Consider the following 25,325-nt stretch of genomic DNA (forward strand, 5'->3'; position numbering starts at 1 on the left):
ACAGCATGTCAGTGCCATGCAAAGGGGACACTGTAACAGTATGACAGTGCCACACAAAGGAGAAACCCACTATCAATTTGGACTCCATTTAGAAAGACACAGTGACTCTTGTACTAAAAGGAATTAAAAATGAAAGGCAAGGTTCCTGGGCTTCACAGGAACAAGAGTCCACTCCTAGGCCTGCCACTTACCATTTACGAGCCACTGAGCAAGGAAGGGACTTCTGTGGTCTCGCATCCTCAAACTGCATGGCGCCATCTTCCTGACAGGGTCTAGGTGGGCTCCCGGTAACATGGAGTGCTTAGTACAGTGCCATGTACACAGTAGGAACTCAGTAAATGTAGGTAATTATCAGGAGTGAATCTTGATGACAATCAGACCAGCTCCTGCCCTACTGCCACAGAAAGGATGCAGCTAATGGGGAGAACCAAGGTAGGACAGCATACCCCTGGGCTGGGTGACTCCCCGTCCCAGTCATAATCAGCAATCTAGTGCCCAGCCTGGTCCTTCTGAGCAGGCTTACATCGGTGTGAGTGCACGTGTCACTACTACGTGACGGAAAGAAAAATGGGACATGCAGAGAGTAGAGCAATGTTATCACGTCACCTCTGAAACACACAGAAGGGCTGTCTCAGTTTCATATGAATACACGGACGGATACGAATCAGTTACGGGTAATACTGGGCAACAGCATTGCCAGTAATATCCTGAAGAATCAGAAAATGACAAATGCTAAATATCTGAGTTCAGGATTTGGTTCTGCTACTAATTTTGGGTGACCCTGGGAAAATGAGCCAACCTGTCCACCCTCTAAATTAGAGGGTATGTACAAAACGATCTCCAGGATCTTTTCCAATCAACTTCCAGGACTCGATTTCTTGTTTCTACCTTTGAGGAGGTGTGTGGAATTACAATTAGGTTTCTTTTTGTTTTGATTTTGACTGTTAACATTTTATCTTTATGCTTTATCTCAACAATTATTGAGATTACCTGCATTTCCAGTTTTAAAGTAAATCTTTTTTTTTTTTAAAGATTTTATTTATTTATTCGACAGAGATAGAGACAGCCAGCGAGAGAGGGAACACAAGCAGGGGGAGTGGGAGAGGAAGAAGCAGGCTCATAGCAGAGGAGCCTGATGTGGGGCTCGATCCCATAACGCCGGGATCACGCCCTGAGCCGAAGGCAGACGCTTAACCGCTGTGCCACCCAGGCGCCCCTAAAGTAAATCTGACAAGCAAGCTAAAGAGTTAAAGGATTGTGTGACCTCCAATCCAAGTGACTTGCATTAGGCCTTAGTGTTAATTCCAAGCTTTCTCAACTAGTCATTTAAATTTCTTCCACTCACCTCTCGTTGGACTAGTATCCTGGAGAACTGCCTGGTAACAACAGTGACCTTGCAGGATGCCCGCCACACTGTCTCCTGCTCCTGAGGAGCCTTCCTACTCTGCCTTCTTCCCTGCACACAGTAGATGGCCATATGGGATTGAGGGGCTGGGATAGCAGTTTATACCTTGGAGGACCAAGAGCCTTCCCCATACATGAGCTGAAGGACTTATGATAAAAGAAAGCGATACTATCCAGGACTCCTGTCTTCAGGGCCAGGCTTAAAGGAGTGCTCAGCCTCTGCAAAAGTAAATGGAGTTTTGCTAAAGCATACAAATCAATGGTGGTCCTTGGAATCTTTTAGTTATTACCTCAACCCTAATCCGCTTTTACTTCTTAAAAAACACTGCTATCCTCCTCACCTGGCTGCTTACTCAGCCCTGCCTTGCCCTGCCCTGCTGGACCTGGAAACACAAACACCCCCCTCCCTTTCTCCCCCAACTCGGAAACATTAGGCTTCCCCAATCCCAGGCATCTGAGTCAGTATCTGTGGCATCACGTGGCTGGCCATCCTCATCTTTTCACCACCATCGCCATGGTGAGATGTCTTCAGTTCTCACTTCGTGCTGACACCAAGTGATTTGCAGGCATTATCTTCACAGCCACTCAATGAGGTAGACACTGCTATTAAACTTACTTTATTATGAGAAGTATGAGACACAGAGAAGTGACGTAACCTGCCTGATGTCTCACAATAAGTCAGTGGTGGAACTGGAATTTAAACTCTGGACTGTCTGCCTCAGAAGCCAACAATGAGCCATTATGTTGAAGGACACGATTTGCAACACCTCCCAGAGACTGAACTGCTGCTCTAGACTGGGACAAGTTGGTCATCCGATGTGAAGACCCTGATCGTCATGTCACTCTAATCCTTCGTCATCATCTGTTTACAAGACCCCTTACTTTTCAGATTTTAAGACCTTTTCATCTTCAGCCTCAAAGGCAAAGTCAATTTGAGAGAAAGAAATAATGGCTGTTTAGTCACAATGATTCATTCATTTTATGGTAAAGCTTCAGCCTCTGAGTTACCAAATCCATCCCGCAACAAGCATTTACTCTTGCCAGTCCTGAGCTTGACTCATGATATAGCTGCTGTGCTATGCGCTAATGTCCATATCCCTCCCGCTACCATCTATTCAGATCCCTTCGCTGTTCAGAGCCTGCCTGACAGCCTTAAGGGCTTTTGTACTCTACGTTCATTAAGTGACAACTTCAGCAGCCCAGATGCCAAGGTTAACCACAGATCTGTCAAACCTTTACCCAGTAGCAATTTGGTTTAGAAAGACTGCTTTCCCAAAGCTCATATTTTTTTGTGGATAGTCTTGTTAAAACCAACAACTGTGCTAATTGAATAATGTGAAATGTGAAATCAAGGGCCGCTTCACTTATGACTTTAATCGGTACAGCATTATTGGTTGTTTACTAATTAGTCCTAATACCCCATCAACATTTTTGAGATGAACACTCAAGCCAGGCTGAAACGATCATTTATCTCTTGACCACACTCTGATCAACAATGCTGTCCCTGTGTTGACAACACACCACAATTAAGGAGATTTAAAAAAGAAAAAAAAAGGCAAAGTAAAAAAAAGCTATGACTAGAAGGGTGAAGAAGTCTGGTAAAATTATCTACAGAAAGAAACTCAAATATAAGTTAATTGATGTTTGAAGATCAAAATCTTTTTTATATCTTGGTGATTTCTAACACAGTGTAACAGATCTTTTGTACAAATTTGAACTTAGCTACAAAACCCCTATGAATAAACTGAAGGATAGATTTTATAAACTCCAATTTTTCTTCACGAGCTATATAAATCAATCACACAATTCTCTGATAATCTTTCATGATGTCACAGGACCCCAGAAAGCCCCAGTTGGGAATGTGACTCTATTCATGCCACTACTTTAAACTTAATCTGTACCACTTTAAAAAAGGGGAACTTTGTATCTCCCCAAGTGCAGAAGACTATTCACCAGCTAAACATTCCTTATTCTCTTGAATTTGTCAACATACTGTAGGACTATCAGTTTTATAACATATATGAAAATCTAACAGTTTTGAGTCACAACTATTGTATAGATGACCTTTGTATCCTTGTTCCTCTGAGATAATGGTTAAGAATAAGAATCCAAGACTTGTTTCACTTAACTATTACAAGGGCAGGTATTATCTGATAATTTGGTAATGTCTTAACAAATTCACAGTACACCTGCTGCATTCATCTTTAATCACATTAATATGCACAGACTATTTATTTATTTATTTATTTATTTATTTATTTTAAGCTGGTCCCTATCTTTATTTTTTTATAATAATTTTTATTATGTTATGTTAGTCACCATACAGTACATCCCTAGTTTTTGATGTAGTGTTCCATGATTCATTATTTGCATATAACACCCAGTGCTCCATGTAATATGTGCCCTCCTTAATACCCATCACCGGCCTATCCCAGTCCTCCACCTCCCTACCCTCTGAAGCCTTCAGTTTGCTTCCCAGAGTCCATGAAGGGGGTAAACAGAAGGGGGAATGAACCATGAGAGATGATGGGCTTACTACTCATTTACTGTTCAGCAACAATGGTTAGACACCAACCATCGTGCCAGGCACTATTAATAGGTACTGGGCTACAGAAATGACAAAATGACACAAGTACTCTCTATTGTGGAGCTTATATCCCAATGGGGCAGACAGATAATAAACAAGTAAAAATACACACACGCTTGGATATTGAGTAATATCAAAGACATATTAAAGACATGCTTAAATAAGCTCCACTGAAAGAAAATCCATCTATTCCATCCTTCTAGGTAATCTCAGTTCCTTCCTTAAACTAGCTTATCACAATGTAAAAATAAAATAAATGCCATTCTAGAAAACAAATTACATTAACAATTATGGCAGGCCCACACAATAAAAAGTACAACCATGGTGTTAATTTGCTACTAAATGTGATAATGCAATGTAGAAGGTTGTTCGGCCCATGATTATTATTAATATTTCATCAAAGACCTCAGAGTTAAGGAAAATCTGCAAATATTTACTACATGTCTGCTTAATAATTAGTACCATGCCATGTATTGGGATACAAAGAATTAGAAAATTATAATCAGCCACACCCTTTAGAAGTTTAAAATAAATGCAACCAGGAAGTTATATAAAATCCAACTAGGAAAAGTTCAGGAGAGCATACAACAGCATTAGAATGCGAGCTAAGATATGATGTTACGCGAAGTAGACTGTAGAGTAAGAAAACGATCAAACTTCCACAAGGGGAAAGGTCACGAAGACTAGGAAGGACTTCAAAAAGAGGGAGTGGCGCTAACTGCAACACAGCTGGAGAAATGCAGTACATCTCTGAGATAGTTCTGGTGAGTAAGACCTGAATTGATGAAGGCCTGGACGAGGATGATAGCATAGGCAGCAAATTTAAGGGCATGGACCTAAGAGTTATTTTGAAGATAGCGTCAGCAACTCCTATGACTAACTGGACTGAGGGACAGAGAGAATGTGGCAACTTCCATCTACCTACTAGGCTAGAGGTGGCTGAATCTCCAGCTTGAGGACCAGGCTCAGTCCAACCCACCACTGGTAACTTCAAGTGGCCCAAGAGGCCAGGGCGGAGACTAGTCAGTGCCCAGCATGGGACACCAAGGAAGAGAAAAAGATGTTTTATAATGCAAAAGAGCCAACAGCTAAGACCGATAGTCAGAAAGATGGCAGTCCTCTAACAACAGTATGAGTACCAAAAATAGCTGAAAGAAATTCTTTCTTGGGGCCAGAAAAATATTGGTACAATTGATTGGGCCACAAATATTACCCAGAGGAGTCGGTTTTGGAATGAGAATGAAGAGCAAGTCAGTCGTACAGAAGCTGACTTTTAGATAATGGGGAAGCATCAACTGCCTTATGAGCAAATGAACATGTGGAAGCCACGTCATCAAAAAAGGAGAGTAGAAACCAATGAGAACAAATGAATTTCTTTTCTCCCTTAGGAAAAAATAAAATTAAAGCCTGGAAGAGAGATGGTGAAAAAGATACAGAAGTCAAGAGAAGGGAGTTTGAAGGAATGGCCTGAAGAGAATCAGATGGAATAGAGTGGTTAGGGAGATTCCTTCACGTATAAAGCTTTTTTTTTTTTTTAAAGATTTTATTTTATTTATTTATTCGACAGAGATAGAGACAGCCAGCGAGAGAGGGAACACAAGCAGGGGGAGTGGGAGAGGAAGAAGCAGGCTCATAGCGGAGGAGCCCGACGAGGGGCTCGACCCCACAACGCCGGGATCACGCCCTGAGCCGAAGGCAGACGCCTAACCGCTGTGCCACCCAGGCGCCCCACGTATAAAGCTTTTAGGGCAGAAAAATAAAGCTTTCAGAGTACATGTGCTCAACCAAATAGACAGAACAGTCCCAAACATGAAGAATTATGCCTGGTTTTATGTGATAAATTGAAGGATAATGTAGAAAGAACAAGCCACATGATTTCATCCTACCATAAAAGCATTAAAGCATGACTCAGAGATTTAACCCACAGAAAGTTATTAATAGGCCCTCTCTGTTTACAAATAGCACAAACATGACATGCCACCCAAAACAAAAAGAACTTTATTCTCCCTCTCTACCTTGCTTTTTCAAAACTGCGGATTAAAACAAAAATTTTTAAATGATTTCAATGTCAAGTTCAACCTACATCCAACAGTGAATAATCAATCTCAATGGCCTATCATTTAAAACTTTGCTTTGTTGGAATTTATGGAATGTATTCCAATTTTTTTTTTTAACTTGAAAAGCTTAAAGTTTGAAAGCCTGGTAACAGTTGGTATTACCAACTGTTTTTGTTTTTAAAAAAGCACAGTCCAGAGATCTGTTATTAAGTGACAGCCCCTCACCCCTTCTTTTAAAAATATTCCACTGCTATTATAGTTTTTCCAAAGCACAGCTTCAGGTGTGCCCTTTGATTTTTTACTAAAAGATTTTTTTTTTTTTTAAGAAATCACCTTTATATACTGTAAGGCACAATTTAAGTTAGATGCTAGGTTTTAGAGAACACTTTTACAAATACATGTATGTGTGCTTACATGTATGTTTATTCATGTATTTATGAAGATTGGAGAGAGCCTCTCAAGATTTAGTTCCTGCCGTGATGGTTTAAGTGGAAAAAATGTGACAAAAAGACATTGCTTTAAAATTTAGAAAGAAAATGCAATTACTGTAAATAAAAAACAAAAATTAGGAGTGATGTAGTTGATTAAAACTATGATTTTTAACAACAAAAGATCGGAATTAAGGAAACCATGATATTTAACATGGCAGGGATAAGAAGAAAAACTATGTCTATTATATGCTGGCTCACCAAAACAGTCCAGTTATAATAACAGGATAATACAATCACCCGAAAATTACTTTGACCCATACAATACAATCCGCGGAGCATGATGGGTCTCTTTAGCAAACGCCTTTTCCCACCTACCCCTGCGTCACCGATCTACAGTCTCTGCGTCTTCCATGCTCCTGGCTAGCACTTCCACATCCTCCAGTGGGGAACGCCAGTGGCACGTGACACCCGCAGGCTGGTCAGGTGCTCCTACCCGTTCTTGCCAACCCGCGCGCACACCCTCTCGATACCACCTCATATTGTAATTGCTGTGGTTTTATCTCCCTCCCACCACCCTGCAGCTAGCCCTCGAAGGTTGGGTCTCAATCTCTACCTTCTGAACCTAATACCTGGCAAATACGGTTTTTGAATTTATAAATTAGTAAGTTGTGTGCTGCCCTGTGGATGGGAATTAAAATAAGGGGCTACATCTTAAGACAAAAATCGAACCACGCAACGTGCAAAGCTAGGCAAACTGCAGGAGACTCTGCAGACTCGAAGCTATAGGTCTTATAACTTTATAGCATAAGAAGTGAAATCAATTTTGTTTGACCAGCATGTTCATACATTCCACAAAAAAACAAAAGCAAAAACAAATAGTGCTTGGCTTTCAAAGACAAATGCAAACAGAAAGGTATGAGTTAATGTGGAAAAGCTAATTCCCAAGGGGATTCAAATCATAAAGCAGTAGTTTCCTGATGCTCTGGGGTACTTCCACTCAAGCAGACAGGAATCCAGGCTGCAACTGTAAGAGGAGACTGGACCGCATAAGGCCTGACCCAGCTGGGTGAGGCACAGAGGGGAAAGGACTCAAGAGCTCATCCTTGGATGAATCCAAAGACAGTGCAAACACCAGCCATCCCAGCACAGTGAGCAGTTCCTTCTTTTTGCTTATCTGGAGTCTCTTTCTGCTTGGGTAGCTCTTCCTTTCCTCTGTTCTGATCTACTTGTCAAACCAAGCTGAATGAGGGTGCAGCGGGCAAAGCTCCCAGGAGGAAAATGCCTAGGCTGCCAAGTGCTTCTGGGAAAGCATAAGCCTGATGGCCACAGACAGCCCTGCCGCCAGGAACCCACCCGCCTGCAGGCCTGTCAGCGACGGGGAACTTCAAGCCTGGGCAGGAAGTCGAGGCACAGGAAGGCAGCAAGGCTCGTTCCCTTCCACCAAGTTGTTGAAATTGGTGTCAAAAAAACCTTGGCAGCAAAGGAATGGACCTCGCATGCCCATTATGGCAAAGGAGAGAAAAAGGCCTGTGTTGGAAGAACTGAGTAACGTCAACAGACTTCTGAAAACCAGCTTCCGGTCAATTTCACAAATTTGGGTTTGTGGATTAGAACAATGGAAAAGACGGGGTACAGGTGCTGGGTTCTCCCACTGAAACACCAATTCTTACAAAATGCAGTGGAACTCTAGAAAAATTATGGGTCATCCACTGGGAACGTGCTGGCAAACCTCAGTCAGTCCCAGTTTTAAATCACAGAGACATTCTGGAAAACACTGAGACACGCTGACCGGACATTTCATCTTTCCAAGGTACTTCAGGAGAGTATCCTGTTTTAGCAGTTTGGCATAAACGGACATCAAAGTAAAGGAGGAGTTAGCACTAGCATCCTTGCTCGGTGTTCCGGAAGACAGTGGGGCTTTGATCTTGGCTCCCTGGTAAGGTCGTCCTCGGGACATGGCTCTCCAGGTGACAATATGGCCAATACCACAGTGGCTAACCCTTCACAATGACCTTAGGTAGCAGAAGAAAAATCAGACCACTCAGCACTACGTTCTGCGCTCTTCTCGGCATCATCTGGTCGCATCTGTCTATCAGTTCAGCAGCAGCATTATTTTATCACGGAAAGCAGGAAGTGCCCGAGCAGTGTATACCCTCCTGACTGTTCACATAAAACAGAACCATAAGGTTACTGTCCTTGTTGTTTTTTTTTTTTTTAAGCTGTAAAATGTAACCTGAGCCACCACACCTGTCATATATACATTCTCTCCAGCGCCACTTTGAACTGTGATTACAATAAAAGAAGTGAAAATGACCCTAATCCTGGGCTGGGCTTTCCTGTTACTTAAAATTTAGTGCTATGTTTCTATTACATACTAAATTCTGTTTCACACCCGTCTGTACAACTCATATAAGGGCATGCCAGAGAGCACGGTTATTATAGTGACATCTGTGCGCTCCGCGGTAAGCGTCCACTAGCCTCGAGGTGAAAAGCAACATCTCAACCACAGCGTCCCTGAAGGATGGGACGAGGGCCGGGGATGGATACCTAGCTGCTTCTCGCGCTCCTCACGTCGCTCCCGGGCCAGCCGCTGCCGGTCGTCGACCCGTAGCACGGGAGGAGGGTCTGCAAAGGAGAGAAAACACATGAGCAGAAGAGCAGATTTTCTCATAATGATATACTTTGATAAATATCTTTTCAAAGATATTTAGTAAACTTGATTAATAAAATATTACTATGTCTTACAACGATTGGTACATAGGACTATAGTTTCAGTGATATGCTTTATTAATTCAATTTTTCTGAGAATTTCCAAGCATTTTTCTCCTGTTTAAGAACATTATATGAGGCGGGGCGCCTGGGTGGAGCAGTCGTTAAGCATCTGCCTTTGGCTCAGGGCGTGATCCCAGCGTTCTGGGATCGAGCCCCACATCAGGCTCCTCCGCTGGGAGCCTGCTTCTTCCTCTCCCACTCCCCCTGCTTGTGTTCCCTCTCTTGCTGGCTGTCTCTGTGTCAAATAAATAAATAAAATCTTAAAAAAAAAAAAAAAGAACATTATATGAGGGAATAGATCCTAAGAGTTCTCATCACAAGGAGAACCCCCCCCCCCCTTTCTTCTTTCCCATATGCCTATGGGATGATGGATGTGGTGACTGTGGTGATTTCACAACACAGGTAAGTCATGCTGCACGCCTTAAACTTACTGGGTACTGTTTGTCAGTTCAACAAAAATGGGAAACAAGTTCTAAAATAAAATAAAAAGACACACAGCCCCCGCCCCCCAAAACGCATGATGTAAAAACATAACTGTAGCCTTTTGACTGTTTCTATCCAGCAATATATACGATGCTTTGTGTTCCTAAGCTAGTGAACTTCGAACATTTAATGCTTTAAAAAGTCTGTTCCTCAACAGCAAACAGAATCCTAAGTGAATTTCTACTGAATAGAGGTTCACCAGTTGGATGTAAAAAGCCCAGATTTGGAGTCACACAGGCGAGAGTTTGCTTTCTGTTCTCTCTCACTTGCTACGTAAATTTGGCTGAGTTACTCACCAACTCTCTAAGTCTCAAGTTAATTAGGGCATGGGTTTCACGGATTTTTTTTTTTTTTTAAGATTTTATTTATTTATTTCAGACAGAGAGAGGGCGAGAGAGTGAGCACAAGCAAGGGGACCGGCAGGCAGAGGGAGAGGGAGAAGCAGGCTCCCTGCTGAGTAGGGAGCCTGACGTGGGGCTCGAATCCAGGACCCTAGGATCATGACCTGAGCCAAAGGCAGATGCTTAAGTGACTGAGCCACCCAGGAGCCCCCTGGGTTTTTATTTATTATCTACAAAATGAGAGTACATAGAACCAGACTCACATCACTATAAGAAATGAAATCTTGAAACGGCGTTAGTTATGGTGACCTGCACATAAGCCTCAGTTAACTCATTCAGTCACTGAACACACGCTGAACATCAACTCTGCACCAGGCATCGTTCTAGGTGCTGAAAAGAAAGCAGTTAAGAAAAAAAAATCTTTGCCCTCGTGGGGACTGCATTCTACTCAGGGAGAATTTTACGAACAGGATAAATAAGAAATACAGAATGAAAAGAGGGGGTTGGGGCATCTGGGTGGCTCAGTTGGTTAAGTGACTGACTTTGGCTCAGGTCATGACCTCAAATTCCTGGGAAGGAGCCCCGAGGGTGTTCTGTGCTCAGCGGGGAGCCTGCTTGTCCCTCTCCCTCTCCCCCTCCCTGCATGCGCTAATAAATAAATAAAATCTTCAAAAAAATGAAAAAGAGGAAAATATACTGAATGTAAGTTTGAGATAAATGCTAAGGGGACAAGAAAGCAATAAAGGGGATCGTGACATGGCAGGAAGGGGATGCTTAACATTTTAGACAGGGGCCAAGGGGGGTCTAACTGAGGTAGCTTTTATGTGTAAAACCCTGATGGAAATGACACACAGATGTGCAGATATTCCAGGAGATGGAAAGCAAGCACAAAGGCCCTGAGATTAAGAGCACCTAATGTGCTCAAGAAACGGGTAGATCTAAGAGCCTGGAATGGAGTGAGATCGTAAGCAACGGGGCCAGACACACAAGCGCCAGGGCCCGGGGCTCCCTGGTCACAGTGAGGACTCTGGATTGTACTCTGAGTGAGACACTGCTGGGGTTTTCCCAGCAGAGAGCTACACTAACAGGCTCACTCTGCTACAATATAAACAAGCAAAATAATAATGATGATGATAATGACGATGATAATTACCTTAAAATCAGGTTTATCTTCTCCTCTCTTAAACTGACATATTTTTAAGATCTCATGTTAAAAACAGAAACCTAGTGGGACAATATTTTAGACAGCATGTAGTGCTTCATCAGCAAATCAAAAGGCCCTCCATCCCAAAGACCTCTTAAGTCACAGAATTTGTACAACGAGGGGAAACAGAAACTGTAGACAGGCCCATCAGGAGCATGCATGAACCTGGCAGTGAGAATCACGAGTAAGACTAAGTGATGGTACTTTGTGCTTTTCCTTTCTTTTAAGGTAAGATTTTTAAAAACTGGCAAAAGGACCACTCAGCTCACACTTATTATGATAATTACTTCTCAGATTTACTGATTATTTATGAGATTTCAAATATTTTTTGTGTAAGGAAATATGGCTCCTGGCCCAAAAGGTTTACTTCTGAAATCTGAAAATGGGCATGCTGACTCCTGCTCAGGCACCTGGTTACGGGCCACACACGAGGGTGGCTTACTGTCATTTGTTTTTGGTGAAAAGAAATGATGGCATGGCAAATGGCATTTTCAAGAAAGAACTACCAGAGAAGAAGTTCAAATGAAGTTAGAAGAGACCTGTAATGATTACTTACCATTTAATTAATATTCCTTAAACGATGAGGTTACCCATTCATAAACACTTATTTAACTCTAAAACCCCAAATCAACTTTATTTAAAAAGATGCATAAGCACATTACAGAAAGTTTCCATAGAACAGTTTAGGGGCGCCCGGGTGGCTCAGTCAGTTAAGTGTCTGACTCTTGATTTTGGCTCAGGTCACGATCTCCGGGTGGTGAGACTGAGCCCCACATCTGGCTCCGTGCACAGCATGGAGCATGCTTGACATGCTCTCTCTCCCTCTGCCCCTCTTCCCACTCACATGCTGTCTCTCTCTCTCTAAGTAAATAAATAAATATCTTAAAAAGAGTTTAGTTATTTTGAATTACATTTATAAATTCTGTCATAGACTACTGATATGAAGGATGTGACATTTCCAGCTTACTTTCAAGTACATGCCAAATTTCACGCAGAATTTTGAAAAATTCGAAAGGAAAATTTTCATAACAACATATGGACACACACACCCTCACCTATCCTCTTCTACCCAAGCCAACCCTGAGAGCCCTAAATCAGTAACTGGTATCAATAACCCAATTATGCACTATGGTAGTTGCCTTTTAGATACACAGTTGGAAAAGAGCACTGCAAGTGGTGATTTCTGTAATTTATTTCATACGAAGATTATGCTCATCACACATGCATCCTGCCTGATCATATAATATGTAAGAAACAAGGTTGCATATAGAGCTGCACAAATGTATCAGTTAAGCACTATAAACAAGGCCAAGGCTTACAAGTGCCATGATTTCCACTGACCTTCTTTTGAGAGCAGTGCTAAGATGATAATCACTACTACTCTGGAATAGATTTTGAGGAAGTAAAGAATTAGGGCATGATGACTGTGATGTGCTAGATGAGTTTGATTGGTTTAGGAACCTGGCATTAGAAAATGTTGAATTGTAGGGGGAAAAAGGCATTCAGTTTTTTCTTTTTTAAAAGATTTTTAAAAATTTTATTTATTTTAGAGAGGGTGGGGGGTAGAGGGAGAGAGAATCTCAAGCAGAGTCTGTGCCAAGCACGGTAAGCCTGACGTGGGGCTCCATCTCAGGACCCTGAGATGATGACCCTGAGAGCTTGACCTGAGCAAGAATCAGACGCTCAACTGCCTGAGCCACCCAGGCGCCCCAAGGCATTCAGTTTAAATTCTGTTTCCATCCTTCTGATTACATCGAGAGAGTCACTTTGGTGCTAGAATGTCAATAATACTCATGGCTGATTAAAGATCGTGTGCATGGGGGTGGGGAGGAGCAGAGCCGTGTGGATTGTGTTCACTGCTTATTCGCAGTGCTTAGGACCACACCTGGCAGAAAGGAGAATATTCAGCAAGCATCTGTTGAACGAATGAGCAAACAATCTTCGCTCACTTTCAGAGCCTTCAAACTCCCACTAACATGCACCAATGGGGCAAATGAATGGCAATCTTGTATTTGATAACACGCTTAAAAAAAATAAATGCTAAGCAGTCACAGTTTTAATAACCAAAAATGGATAAAAATCATCTTTAAAGCTAGATTTCCAAAAAGGAAAAAACTGAATTGAATAGTTCCAAGTAAACAGTGAATTTTCTAGAATTCTTTGTCTCCCTCTCATCTCCATCCTTCACATCACTTTTCCCCGGAACAAAGTCAAGGCACAGGAAGTAAATTAACATTATGAACATTTCACATCGTTTCCCGATAGATCTTTGGTGTGAGTCCACCTGCAGCTGCAGATGCTTTCAACCTCCTGCTGGGATGACTGGGGGGGGGCACCCAAACTGGGGCACTTTTAAGAGCGACAGGAGGTGCTCCCGATGTTCTGTCTTCGATGACGGGCATGAACCTGGACTACAAACGAGAACTCAGTGACTCTCGAAGATAAGAACATCAACTCACAAGGACAAGGTTTTCTCAAGAGCTCACCAGGCTCTGACTTCTGTCTGAACAACTACTGTTGATACAGTAAATAACTTCATCAGGGCTTTGCATTTTACTAAGCACTTTCACTTTCGTTATCATTTCCTTCTTCACAATAGCTCTGTGAGCTGGCCAAGCATTTATTCCTCCAATGACGAGTTCTCACGCCTGTTTTCCAGATAAGAAAACGGAGGGAAAGGTCTGTGACCAAGGAAGGTGGCACAGGGAAGTGTCAGAGCTACTCTTGCTCACCCGGGCCCTACTGCACACCATGGCACCCAGGGGCTCATTCCAAGGGCGTGATGCAGCAGCCGGAGAAGGCCTGGAAGATTCCAAGGCCTGCATTCCTCTGTAACGGAAATGATTTATAAATGCTAGTGAAGTTTTTAGTGGCTCTTTTAAAAACTTGCTGTGGAGGGTGATAAAGGGATAGGAATTAAGAGGGATTTTTTCCATGAACTTAAGTTTGTGCTTTTCTCAGGTATATATAGTTCATGAAGAAAATACCAATGTTCTCATCTAATTAGGTCACACTCTGAATCATTTGGAGGCAGCTGATGGAGTCCTCAAGAGCCATCGCCCACTCTGTAGACATGGACAGATCTGTGACTTTACAAATGGTCTCTTTCAGTCTGGGTCCAAGTATTCACCATGGAGAGGACTGGTCTTTCCCAGATAACATGAGACATACTGTGCTCGCACTTATAAACCACAAGGCCTTCTATACATGTTGTAAAGATAAAATATTAACAACTTGAGTGTTATTAACATGAAAGAGATGTTCTAGAGTCTTCCAGTGAATTTTAAGTATTAGAAGGTAAAGGATGGAAAGACATTTAACTAAAATTTACTGGGTTAAAAGAGACCCCGAGAAATCATTTGGTCAGAATGCCCATATCGGGTTGAGGGCAATACTCAAAATATTCCAAAATTCAGTACCTACTTTACTTTTTTCCCCCCAAGTTCCAGAGAATGAAAATTAATAAACTGCTCTAGTCGGACATTCCCATAATTTATATCCCATTAGATTAAAAGGTTTTACTCAAGCCTAGCCCTCCAACATGAAATCTCTTCTATCATCCTCTGGAGATACTAAAGAAAACAACACAGTGGTTTTGAAAATGAGACCTTCATAGGTACCCCTGCTTATCTATATTTACAAGAAAGAAGACACATGCTGCTCGAAAGACACGATCTGAGTGGTTGTCAGAGAGCTGAGGGGTGGGGGGAACTGGCAAAGTGGGTGAGGGGAGTGCAAGGCACAGACTTCCGGTTATGGAACGAACAAGTCACAAGCCTAAAAGGTACAACACAGGGAATATAGTCAAGACAAGGAAAAAACAGCGTATACCATTTAGCGAATGTTCAATTCTCACGGTAAAACAAATGAGGTTTTCATGCTGAAGGATCCGCACTTGAGTGTAAGGAACCCAAGTCCGCTAGAATGAGGCCTGGGAGCACAGGGCCTTTGCTCTGCTCATCCAGGACCTGTCGTGGTCCCAGGCACAGGCCGATTACTCAGTAAGTAGTAGATGGTGGCTGAGAGGTAGGTGGCTGAACGAATGGATGCAAAGGCAAACTAAGTAGGAAATCTCAGCCTGCTAATTAAAATTCCACTGAAACTACACATCATTTTCCACTACTCGTTGCTCATGCAATGCGGTCCGTGCAATAGTACTTGTTCGTTGTTCTTCTTTTAAGCAACAAGCCAGATTTATCTGCTCTGTTAAGATCTTTTCCCACATGGAAACCCCGCCACCCCTCCCAAACTAGTATAATGGGGGGATGTTTTCTTTGAGGCTAGGAAGAGTTATTTCCATCTTTATTCTCACTTGGATGCTGCATGAAGTAGGCTTCCAAGGCCCTCATGGGGGGAATCAATTTACCTTTGCGTCCCTTTGCTTGTTTACCATCATACCGGACACTGGTCTCTCCCAAGGACCACACAATGGCCCTTGGATACCTGGAAGCAACTGCATTGTCTATTCAATTTGTTTATGTTTACAGGCTGCTTGCTACTTTGTATCACTGAGTGGAACAGACCATGAATCACAGGCTATTAAATGAAATTACTGTGTAGGTGTACAATCATTGCAGACAATAGAGAACAAAAACATAATTCTGTACCAGCTTTGCTATGTGTGAAGATTTCCTTAAATGGCTTTCGAAAATGTCACAAAAAAGGTATGCAATAACGCTGGGCACACAGGTACAAAAACTTGTGTCGTAGGCATCATTTCAAAAAAGCATAGGAAAATGATTACGTCTTATACACTGCTTGACAGTAAACAACGCACCCACATGCGTCATCTCACCGATTGTCAAAATGATTCGGAGAGGTAAGCAGGGCATGTGTTTGAATCTCCATTTTAAAAAGAGAAAATCAAGGCTTTAAGAGGTTCTTGGACTTAAACTCATACCAGCCAGTATGAGTTGTCTGTGTTTTGGTAGCAGGACTGGAACCAAGCTCTCCTAACTTCCAGCATGCCTTAAGGCTTTAGGGATAACCTTTTTTTCTATAGCAAATGTCATGCACAGTACCTGGTTTATTTCCTGAGTGGTTGCTATTTTGTCCCGAAACAGCAGAAGGACGGCTGGAGGCAGTGGTTTTCTTATCTTGCACTTTGTAGCTTTCAGGCGCTGTACAAATGAGACAAAAGAGAAGAGACCACATTTAGTTTCTTACAATTGATTTCAGGAACATTCACCTATTCAACATTTACTGTTAACCTTTGTATCAGGTAGTAGGCCAGATTCAGCAAATAAAAAGATGAGACTTTTACAACTCTTGCCGGTTCAGTGGGAAGGACACATCCAAAACCGAAGGGCTGTGGCTCAATCGATCCTACAGCAGTAGCTTGTTCAAGGGTGGTCCCAGTTTATATATAAAGCAAGCCTGTGGAAGCATGACTGGTATCCAAAGTCTCTGATCTTAGTTCTTAGAAAGTTCCTGCATTAGGAACCCAAAATCCCAAGAACATAACCAAGTGGGTCACCAGAAAGGAGCCAGGTCATAAAATTTACTAGGATTTTGAAAAGGCCTCTGACAAAAGTTCCATAACAAAGATTATTAAAGAGACTAAGGGAAATGCATGCTAGAAAAGGAATGGAGGACAGAAACACCAGGTAGTTCTCCGGTTATGTCAAGTACAGGATCCCATACTTTAAACATATTACTTTCCTTACCCAAATCTTTTTATTAAGATTTTATTTACTTGTCAGAGAGAGCAGGGAGCCCGATGCGGGGCTCAATCCCAGGACCCTGAGATCCTGACCTGAGCCGAAAGCAGAAGCTCAACCCACCGAGCCACCCAGATGTCCCTTTACCTGTATTACCATCAATGTATTTTCAAAGGATATTTAAAGGATGTCTGCTACTGTCAGATACTAATCACGTCAAAAACCAAGCCCATGAGTTTCCCTGCCTCCCACTCTGTGCTTAGAACCTGCTCTGCCCAGTCTTCTCCACCAACCGAGGCAAATCCACCCTTGCAGCTGATCATGCCCCAAACCCTGGACTCATCCTTCACTTCTGTCCCTCCTCATGTTCCGTCCGTTAGTAAGTTCTTTCACCTCTACCTCATGAAACATCTTACCACCTCTCCTGCTGCCTTTCTAATCATCCGCTCCCTGTGTGACTACAATATCCTCTTACTCAGTCTCTCTGATCCTCCCACCGACCACCTTTAGTCTGTTTGCATCTTAGCAACCAGAGTGATCCCCTTGAAACACAAGTCGTGTCACTCCTCCACTCAAAACTCTTCAGAAGCTCCCATCCTGCTCAGAGTAAAACCTAAGGTCTCCATCATGGCCCACAAGGTACCCCTTTCCCTCTTAATTAGTCTGTCTGGTCATCCTGACTTAGTCCATCCCAGAACTTTGCATGGATTTGAAACGTTCTCATCTCAGACACCCACGTGGATTTCACTTCCTCTGGGTCTCTGCTCAAATAAGACACTAGAGAATCCCCTTGAATTGTTTAAAATAGCACCTCCACCACTCAGCACTTTGCACTCCTTCCCGGGCTTTGTTTGCAGCCCTTGCCCCTGACAATACACATTCTCTCTCCATTAGGCTAAGGAAATTGGACATGATCTAGAAAATAGGAATTATTTGCTCAAGGTTTTGAACATGAAACGGTGAGATAATAATTATGCTTTAAGAAGACTAAATTTAAAAACTGTTCCCAAGATGTACTAAGAAGAAATTACTAAAAAAAAATTCCCTAAATTTACCTTTGACCTCTAAATAAGGAATACACTGATTTTTTGTGGCTCTCTCTCAATCACATATAATATTAGCATGGAAAATTGTAGATAATGGGATGCCTGTGTGGCTCAGTCAGTTAAGAGTCTGACTCTTGATTTCTCAGGTCATGATCTCAGGATTGTGAGACCGAGCCCTGTGACAGGCTCTGTGCTCAGCGGGGAGTCTGCTTGAGATTCTCTCTCCCTTTCCATTTTCCCGTCCCACTCATGCTTGTGCTTGACCTCTTTCTCTAAAATAAATATTTTTTTAAAAAGAGAACAATCTTTCTCCTTATTCTGCAAGTCAATCTTATTAAAATTGCTCATAAAGAAGTTAATTGTTAAGAAACATAACAGAAGGAAGAATGTATCACATATTTGGAGTATATGATTATAATTTTCTTTTTGTTACGTAGCTACCTGTAGCACACAAGAAGGAAAGCCTTAATTAGTAAGCTATTTATAGATCTGCTACTTATTACTTTTAGTTACCTGAAAAAGAATTAGAACCATTAGTGTAGAATATATTTCAAATGTATTCATTTCTTTCTTGCCTTGGTATATGTGACATAATTTAATCTTTCTCTGGTGATTGCACATCCGCAGGGCCCCCAGGTCCTGACAACAAACATCAATCCTAACTGAACATTATGTAACAGTCCACCATGAAGGAGATTAAAAAGACTGTAACACATGTTCAATCCAAGAGACTTTTCCAAATAATCCCTGATAAAAGCTTTTTTTTTTTTTTTGGCGGTTGGGGGGAGCTATAATTTATCATCTTGAAATTCAAATGTAAAAAATACACTTGAATTAAACTAGAGGTCTGGTTACTTGAATCCCAATTCATCTACGTCTGACTTCTACTGGATCTGCTCTAGCTGAACATCTATTTGCTGGCCCTCTTATCATCTGGATCTCAGGAATTCAATGCTATCCCGGAAGATCTTCTGGGTCCTACTCATAACAAGACACATTTAAAATCTTAAAATTTTTAATGCTCATGTAAAAATGACAGCTTAATTTAGCAAAGCAAACGTAATTTAAAAAATGGTCAGTCTGTTTAGCTCAAGATTATATATTGTTATAATAGTTATAAATGATAAATAACTGTTAATGTCTACCCTTTAGGTTGGACATTCACCTAAAGTTTTCAGGTTATCCTTCCACTTTTCTATCAGTCGGCTTTTCCTTCCGCCACTGTAAGAATCTTTATTTCTCCAAAAACCTCTCTGGTTAACACTATTTTGATAAGACGGAAGACATAAACTCAAACAGATCTGGGCTCAGGTGACCTTCAGAAAGTTTCTTGACCTCTCTGGGTGGGGAGGATACGGCCTCCCTCCTAGGGCTGCTGGGGAGATGGGAGGATTAATGGAGAAGATGCATGGGAAGAACCTGCCATAGAGCTTAGCACACAACAGGTGTTCAACACATCCCTTTTCTCTCTTTTGCTCTTCCACTGAGGTCCCAGACCTCCCTCAACCATGGCACTTGTGGTACTTGGCACGGTGTAGCAGTGTGTTTGGAAGCTTTGAGGAGGTTGTGTGTGCTTTGGAGTCAGCTGACCTGGCTGTGCCTTTAAACGGGGTGTGAATCCTCAGCACATCACTTTACCTGTCCATCTTAATTTTCCCATCTGTAAAGAAGGACAACACTTACTTCCAGGCTTGTGAAAATTAATGAGAGCACTGGGCCTGCTACACAGGGTTCAATAACTGGTAGAAAGCATTTTTTTTTTGGCTCTCTCTTTATTCCCNACACAAATGTGGGAAACTGGGTTTCTATTTCCCCAGGGCTTTGCTCATGCAGCCCTAATGAGGAAAGGAAACCTATGTCAACTTGGTGACAGGGTCCTGGGTGCGAAGTCTGGCTCAGCTGCTGCCTTCAGAGGCTTCCAGCTCAGCTACAGTCATACCTCCTGGGGGCCCTCAGGTAGGCTGGGCTTTTGGTATGGTTTTCAGGGTACAACCTGGCTTTGGAAGAGGTAATCCTCAGTGTTTCCGGGACTTAGATGACAGTTTCAGGAAATTGAATGCCCTTCAAGTTACCATTGCATTAAGTAAATATGAGCTTTAAAAAACAAAACAAAACAAAACAACCTCAAACCCTCCATTATAATAATGGGAAATAAAATCTTATTATTTTTTTTAAACAAAGTACAGGGAATTTCACTACTTGAGAACACGATAAAAGTAATTATTTAAGATTTACAACATTTCAAAAACTGGAAATCCTAGGTAACTAGCAGACAGGACTGAATATACTATTTTTTATTTCACCATTAAAAAACACCATTTTTTAAATGACTCAGGTGACTTTCCGGTATTAATTTGAATCTCTTTCATTTTTTATAAAGAAAACTGAGTCATGTACCACGAGGCTCAGTAAGTCTTTGCTGGCTTTATGCAATCTCTATTGATCTTCCTGCTAGCTTGAAAGCTTTATTCCATTAGTGCCACATGTGAGAGTGTTTAAGACAGGAGGAAGGAGGCAGAGAAGCACCCTTGTGGTCTGCGGCTCAGTCTCTCTCTAAACCGCTCTGAAACCAAATACAGAGATGGCAGACATTTGGAGCTTTCACCTAGTAAAAATCCTGCAGCCCCAGTAAGTGCCACAAATGAGCCTCGAAAATCCACATCCTCTACAAGTCATTGCATTCCTTGCCCTGTCTTCCCATAAAGGGCACGGGTTCTCACTGCTTTGTTTCTATTTTTGGCTCTATGGTCTGGTTGCAGAGTCTCTTTCAACTGATCAGAATAATTGGTTCAACAAATGCTTAATTTAGTAAAAAAAAGCTTACTCTCCTAAGACACTTAGGATTACAATTTTAGGAACCATCCTGAGTTGAAATCTCACTGAATGATATGTGGTCTTGATGTCCACAAGGATAATGTATTTCTGTTACTAGTTTTAAAAAAGATTTATTTTAGAGAGAGAGAGAGAGAGTACGTGCACGCGCATGAGCGGGGCGAAGGGCAGAGGAAGAAGGGGAGAGAGATCTCAAGCTGACTCTGTGCTGAGTGCAACATAGGGCTCGACCTAAGACTCGGGTACAAAACCGACCGAGGTACCCAGGTGTCCCTTTCTGTCACTATTTTTAATAGAGTTTAGCCATTAGGCCCAGCTCCATACGGGTTCCTCTTTGCTATATTGTTCAGTTGGACTTGGCAGACATGCAGCTCAGCGTGCACAAATAGCTTTGGGGGAGAGTAAACTAGAAGACAGAACCATTTACTCAACAGTCTATTCCTCATTTCTTGCTGCGACGTTGAACCACAGGCAATTGCCATTTTTTTTTTCAAGATTTTACTTATTTATTTCAGAGACAGAGAGCACGGGGAAGGGCAGAGGGAGAAGCAGGCTCCCCACCGAGCAAGGAGCCTGATGTGGGACTCGATCCCACCTGGGATCATGACCTGAGCTGAAGGCAGACGCTTAACCAACTGGGCCACCCAGGCGTCCCAGCAATTGCCATTTTTGGAGTAAAAAGTGGGTGAAACATTGCAACTTCATAGGTCTCAACGTACTAGTGTCAGTTTACCTGTGCAGAAAAGACTTCACACAGCAGGCGTCAGAGGGCTCTCCTTAGGAAGGCCTGGTTTTGTTCCAATAAATCTCAGCCACGAGTCTGACTCCATGCTGAGTCCTGAGTCTTCCTAGTAAATCACAGAGCCTGGGGTGGTCTTGACAGACACCCGACATACTAAACAAATCACTTGGTTGAAAAATTTGGCTGCAGAACAACTGTTATGGCAATTGAAGAATGTCATTGGTTTAAAAACGTAACAGAGAGTGATTACAGAGGAGTTTTCAGGCAATTTGTTTCACCTAAAATTTTCTACTTTATCATTCTTTTGTTGATTTACTTGACAGTTAAATTTTATTCTAAGAGAGCTGCCAGGAGTATTGTAACACCGATCTTAAAGGTTTTATCCAACCTTAGTTATGAAATTTGCATTAGAATAAGGCCATAATGCAACCTTCTCCAATGACTCTTCTGATTATTCCACAGGATGGAGAGCTTCTCAGTTTAAATTCCTCATAGTCGTATGTGAGATCAAAGGAATGACGGAACTCATGGGAGTTGGCACTAGACAAACCTGGGTTCAATTTCCTGCTTTCCCTCGGTGTTCTTCCTACTGGCATTGCTCACACAGGACCTGACTCAGGGGACACCGTGTGCTCAGTACTGGGAAGAAATATTAATGGGTCTCCTTCTACCACTTTTCCTTTCCTGAACCCTTAATTCTAGGTTACTCCTTCAAACTGTGTTTTGGAACTTCTGATTCTCCCAGTAATTTCTCTTCTGTTCAGAAAAGATGTCTCCTCTTATAGCCCGAAGCACGCTCTCTACATCAGTCATTTTCAAGTGCATTTATAAATAAGCTCTCTCAAATACAGTTTGTCTCCCACCTCTAGCGAATATATGCTCCTGTTTCTCTGTGATCACTGGAAACTATGTCAAAAGGTGAACTAACAGTCCTCACAAAGTCAGCCAACCCCGAGGCTAATCTTTTTGTTATAGTATCAATGGAACCACTATATTCCCAGGCTCAGAAATGTTAAATAATTTTTTCTTAAAAAAATTTTTTTTAAAGATTTATTTGAGAGAGAGAGAGCAAGTACAAGAGGGAGGAGCAGAAGGAGAGGGAGATAAAAATCTCAAGCAGACTCTGTGCTCCACTAATGACCCTGGGATCATGACCTGAGTCAAGACCAAGAGTCGGACACCTAATTGACTGCGCCACCCAGGAGCCCCTAAATAATTTTTTCAATATACATTTACAGATTCTCTCACGGGCCAGCCACTGTGCTGTGCACTAAGAACACAAAGATCCAAGGATACAACATCTACTTGCAAGATGCTTGTTAACTTTTGGAGGAGACAATATGAAAACGCATGAAATTGTAGCAATGGATCAGTTTAGTTTTTTAAAAATCAACATATCATAGAGGATTGATAACCAAATAGGTGATGCAGATAGTATCATAGAGATTCAGAGGTGAGAGAAAGTGCTAAGGGGGTAGGAGGGATATAAAACTTCATTGCAAAAAGATTTTGAAGAGGTGAGAATCTGTGAAAGTGAAGAGTAAAGCAGAGAATACTTCAGGCTGGGGATGCCATAAGCAAAACTACTTATGCAATTAAAAACAAACAAAAAAAAGATAATCAGGGCAGTGCGTAGTCGGAACAGCGGGTTGAAGAAGGTAGGCAGCTGAAAATCAGACAAACAGGCTGAGGTCAATGCCTCCTTGAATTCCAAGAGTTTGGACTTTACCCTGAAGGCAGTGGAAGTCACTGGAGTGTGTGGGACTTCTGGCGGGGGGCTACTCCAGCTTCAGCGGAAGCTGGGTAGACCCCAAGTGAAGCCTGTAACAAGCCTGCTGGAAGGATATGTAGAAAGAGCTCATCATCTTAATGAACACAATAAAAGGAAACCAGGCTAAAAACAGATATCTTAAGACTTCTGCTTTCTGTATAATTTAATAATTTTTCAGATCTTCCCATTTACCCTTGATAGGTACCAAGAGATAAGCATCTGATGCTTAAGGGAAAACAGTGACTCCAGTGACCGGGGCGAAAACCGTGCCTGTTGCCGAAGCATCACAGAACCAGAAGAGTCGTCAGTGTGGCCGTCCGTCCATGACGGAGCCGGGACGACGAGGTGGCACGACACAGGGACCTCCCTATGCCCCCAGCGTCTCCTCTGCTTCAAACCCTGCGGGCAATGGGGTCCCAGCCACCAACCCCGTGGAGCAAGGGCAGCGGGTAGGACGAGGAAACACAGAATGGAGGAAACGTGCCGGCTGGGAAACAAGTGGGGTGTTCTGAAGGTCATTCTGCAGGAGGGTCAAGGAAATAAAATGTGGGCAGGGGCTCGGTGGTGTCTTTCATCTTCCACGGATCGCCACAGGATAGGGAAGCAGCCACCTCTCTATGCAAATTTATAGGCATTGTGCCCTGGCGACATGCAACTACGGATGCTGAGAAACAGTGCGGACTCTAACCTGCCCTTCCACGCCGAATAAATCCACTCTGTGGTACGGTCTAAAATCCAGCCACGTTTAATCTGCCGTAGCAGCAGGAACGAGGAACCATTTACTCAACAGTCTATTCCTCGTTTCTTGCTGCGAAAACAAACGCGATTAAGAACATTTGATAATGCGTATCAGAGTCTCCCATTTCATCCTTATTCATTCTGAGAGAAACAATTCAAATTTTACTCTTTGTATTTTGTGCTCTCCAGATAGAACAAAAAGTTACGACTGGGTGGCAACGACAGATTGCACTAGAGGCTTACAAGACCACGCGGAGACTTTTAAGTTTAGGGGGAGCTTATTAGCCACAATGAACAGTGACTGAGAGTCACTTTCTGATTACTTCATTTCTGCATAATAAAAAAAATGAAAAATTTATGACCGTGATAGAAAGGGACAGTCAACCAAAAGACAAAGAAATTTGTCCAATACTGAGATAATACAAACCCAACACAAAGACATTGATTTTATAAATACAATCCAGCATTGTGTACAGTTATGTGATCCATGGGAACGGAATGTACCAGAAACACTATCCCTCATCTTTAGCCATAACGTGAAGGCATGAAGAATGGGACAGACACACAGAGTCATTTACTAATAGTTTATAGTCCATCAACTTCCAAAGGAAAGTTGAGGCAGGTGCGCTGACATGTCCATGTCAAAAATATTGACATAACCATAACTTTTTACCAAAAATTCCATTTTCTGTTGGTTAAATTACAGATGACAGGAATAGCACAAATATTACTTAAATAACAGCAAAAGATAATTCTGTCAAAACAGGTTACCAGAATACGTTTAAGGGATAAGGAGTGGGCTACTTGTTTGCCTCCAAAGAGCTGTAATCACAGCCATTGTTGTTTTGAGCTTAAAGAACCATAGACGCTCTCCAATTAAATGGAGCTTGAGGCATTTTGTCTTTGACACTTGGTCAGGTGCAGTTCTGAAATAATGTTCTCCTCGACCAGAGCAACCTGAGGGCAGGGCCCATTGATTTTTCACCCTTAGGATCTCCATCTTTAATGCAGAGCTCACTATCTGGCAGCTATGTGACACTGAAGAAATGCTTGAAGAAGGGAATGAGGGACGGCTGGAGGGTGGGTGGTGTGCTCTGAGCAAACTGTGGCAAAGGCCCAGAAAGAAAACGTATTCATGACAAGTAAAAAGAAAAAGTGTACATTTGCTCATTTTCTGATGGCTGTTAAGATTGTAGAGAAAAGGTGACCAAAATTGTCAGATGACCGTCATGTTCGCTCCATGTCAGGAAAAAAACC

The 25,325-nt window shown here is 42.2% G+C and overlaps 1 protein-coding gene across 1 annotated transcript in view; it reads right to left on the reverse strand.

Moving 5' to 3' along the window:
- MAP7 (microtubule associated protein 7) overlaps positions 1-25,325 on the reverse strand; it is a 140,083-nt gene that overhangs the window by 44,888 nt on the left and 69,870 nt on the right. Inside the window, exons 2-3 of the mRNA XM_040627838.1 lie at positions 16,301-16,399; positions 9,027-9,104 (exon numbers count right to left, since the gene is read on the reverse strand). Of these exons, the coding sequence (XP_040483772.1) occupies positions 9,027-9,104; positions 16,301-16,399 (177 nt within the window). The remainder of the gene's footprint in view (positions 1-9,026; positions 9,105-16,300; positions 16,400-25,325) is intronic.

The sequence above is a fragment of the Ursus maritimus genome, unplaced genomic scaffold, assembly GCF_017311325.1.
Source record: "Ursus maritimus isolate PB19 unplaced genomic scaffold, ASM1731132v1 scaffold_13, whole genome shotgun sequence".
NCBI lineage: Eukaryota > Metazoa > Chordata > Mammalia > Carnivora > Ursidae > Ursus > Ursus maritimus.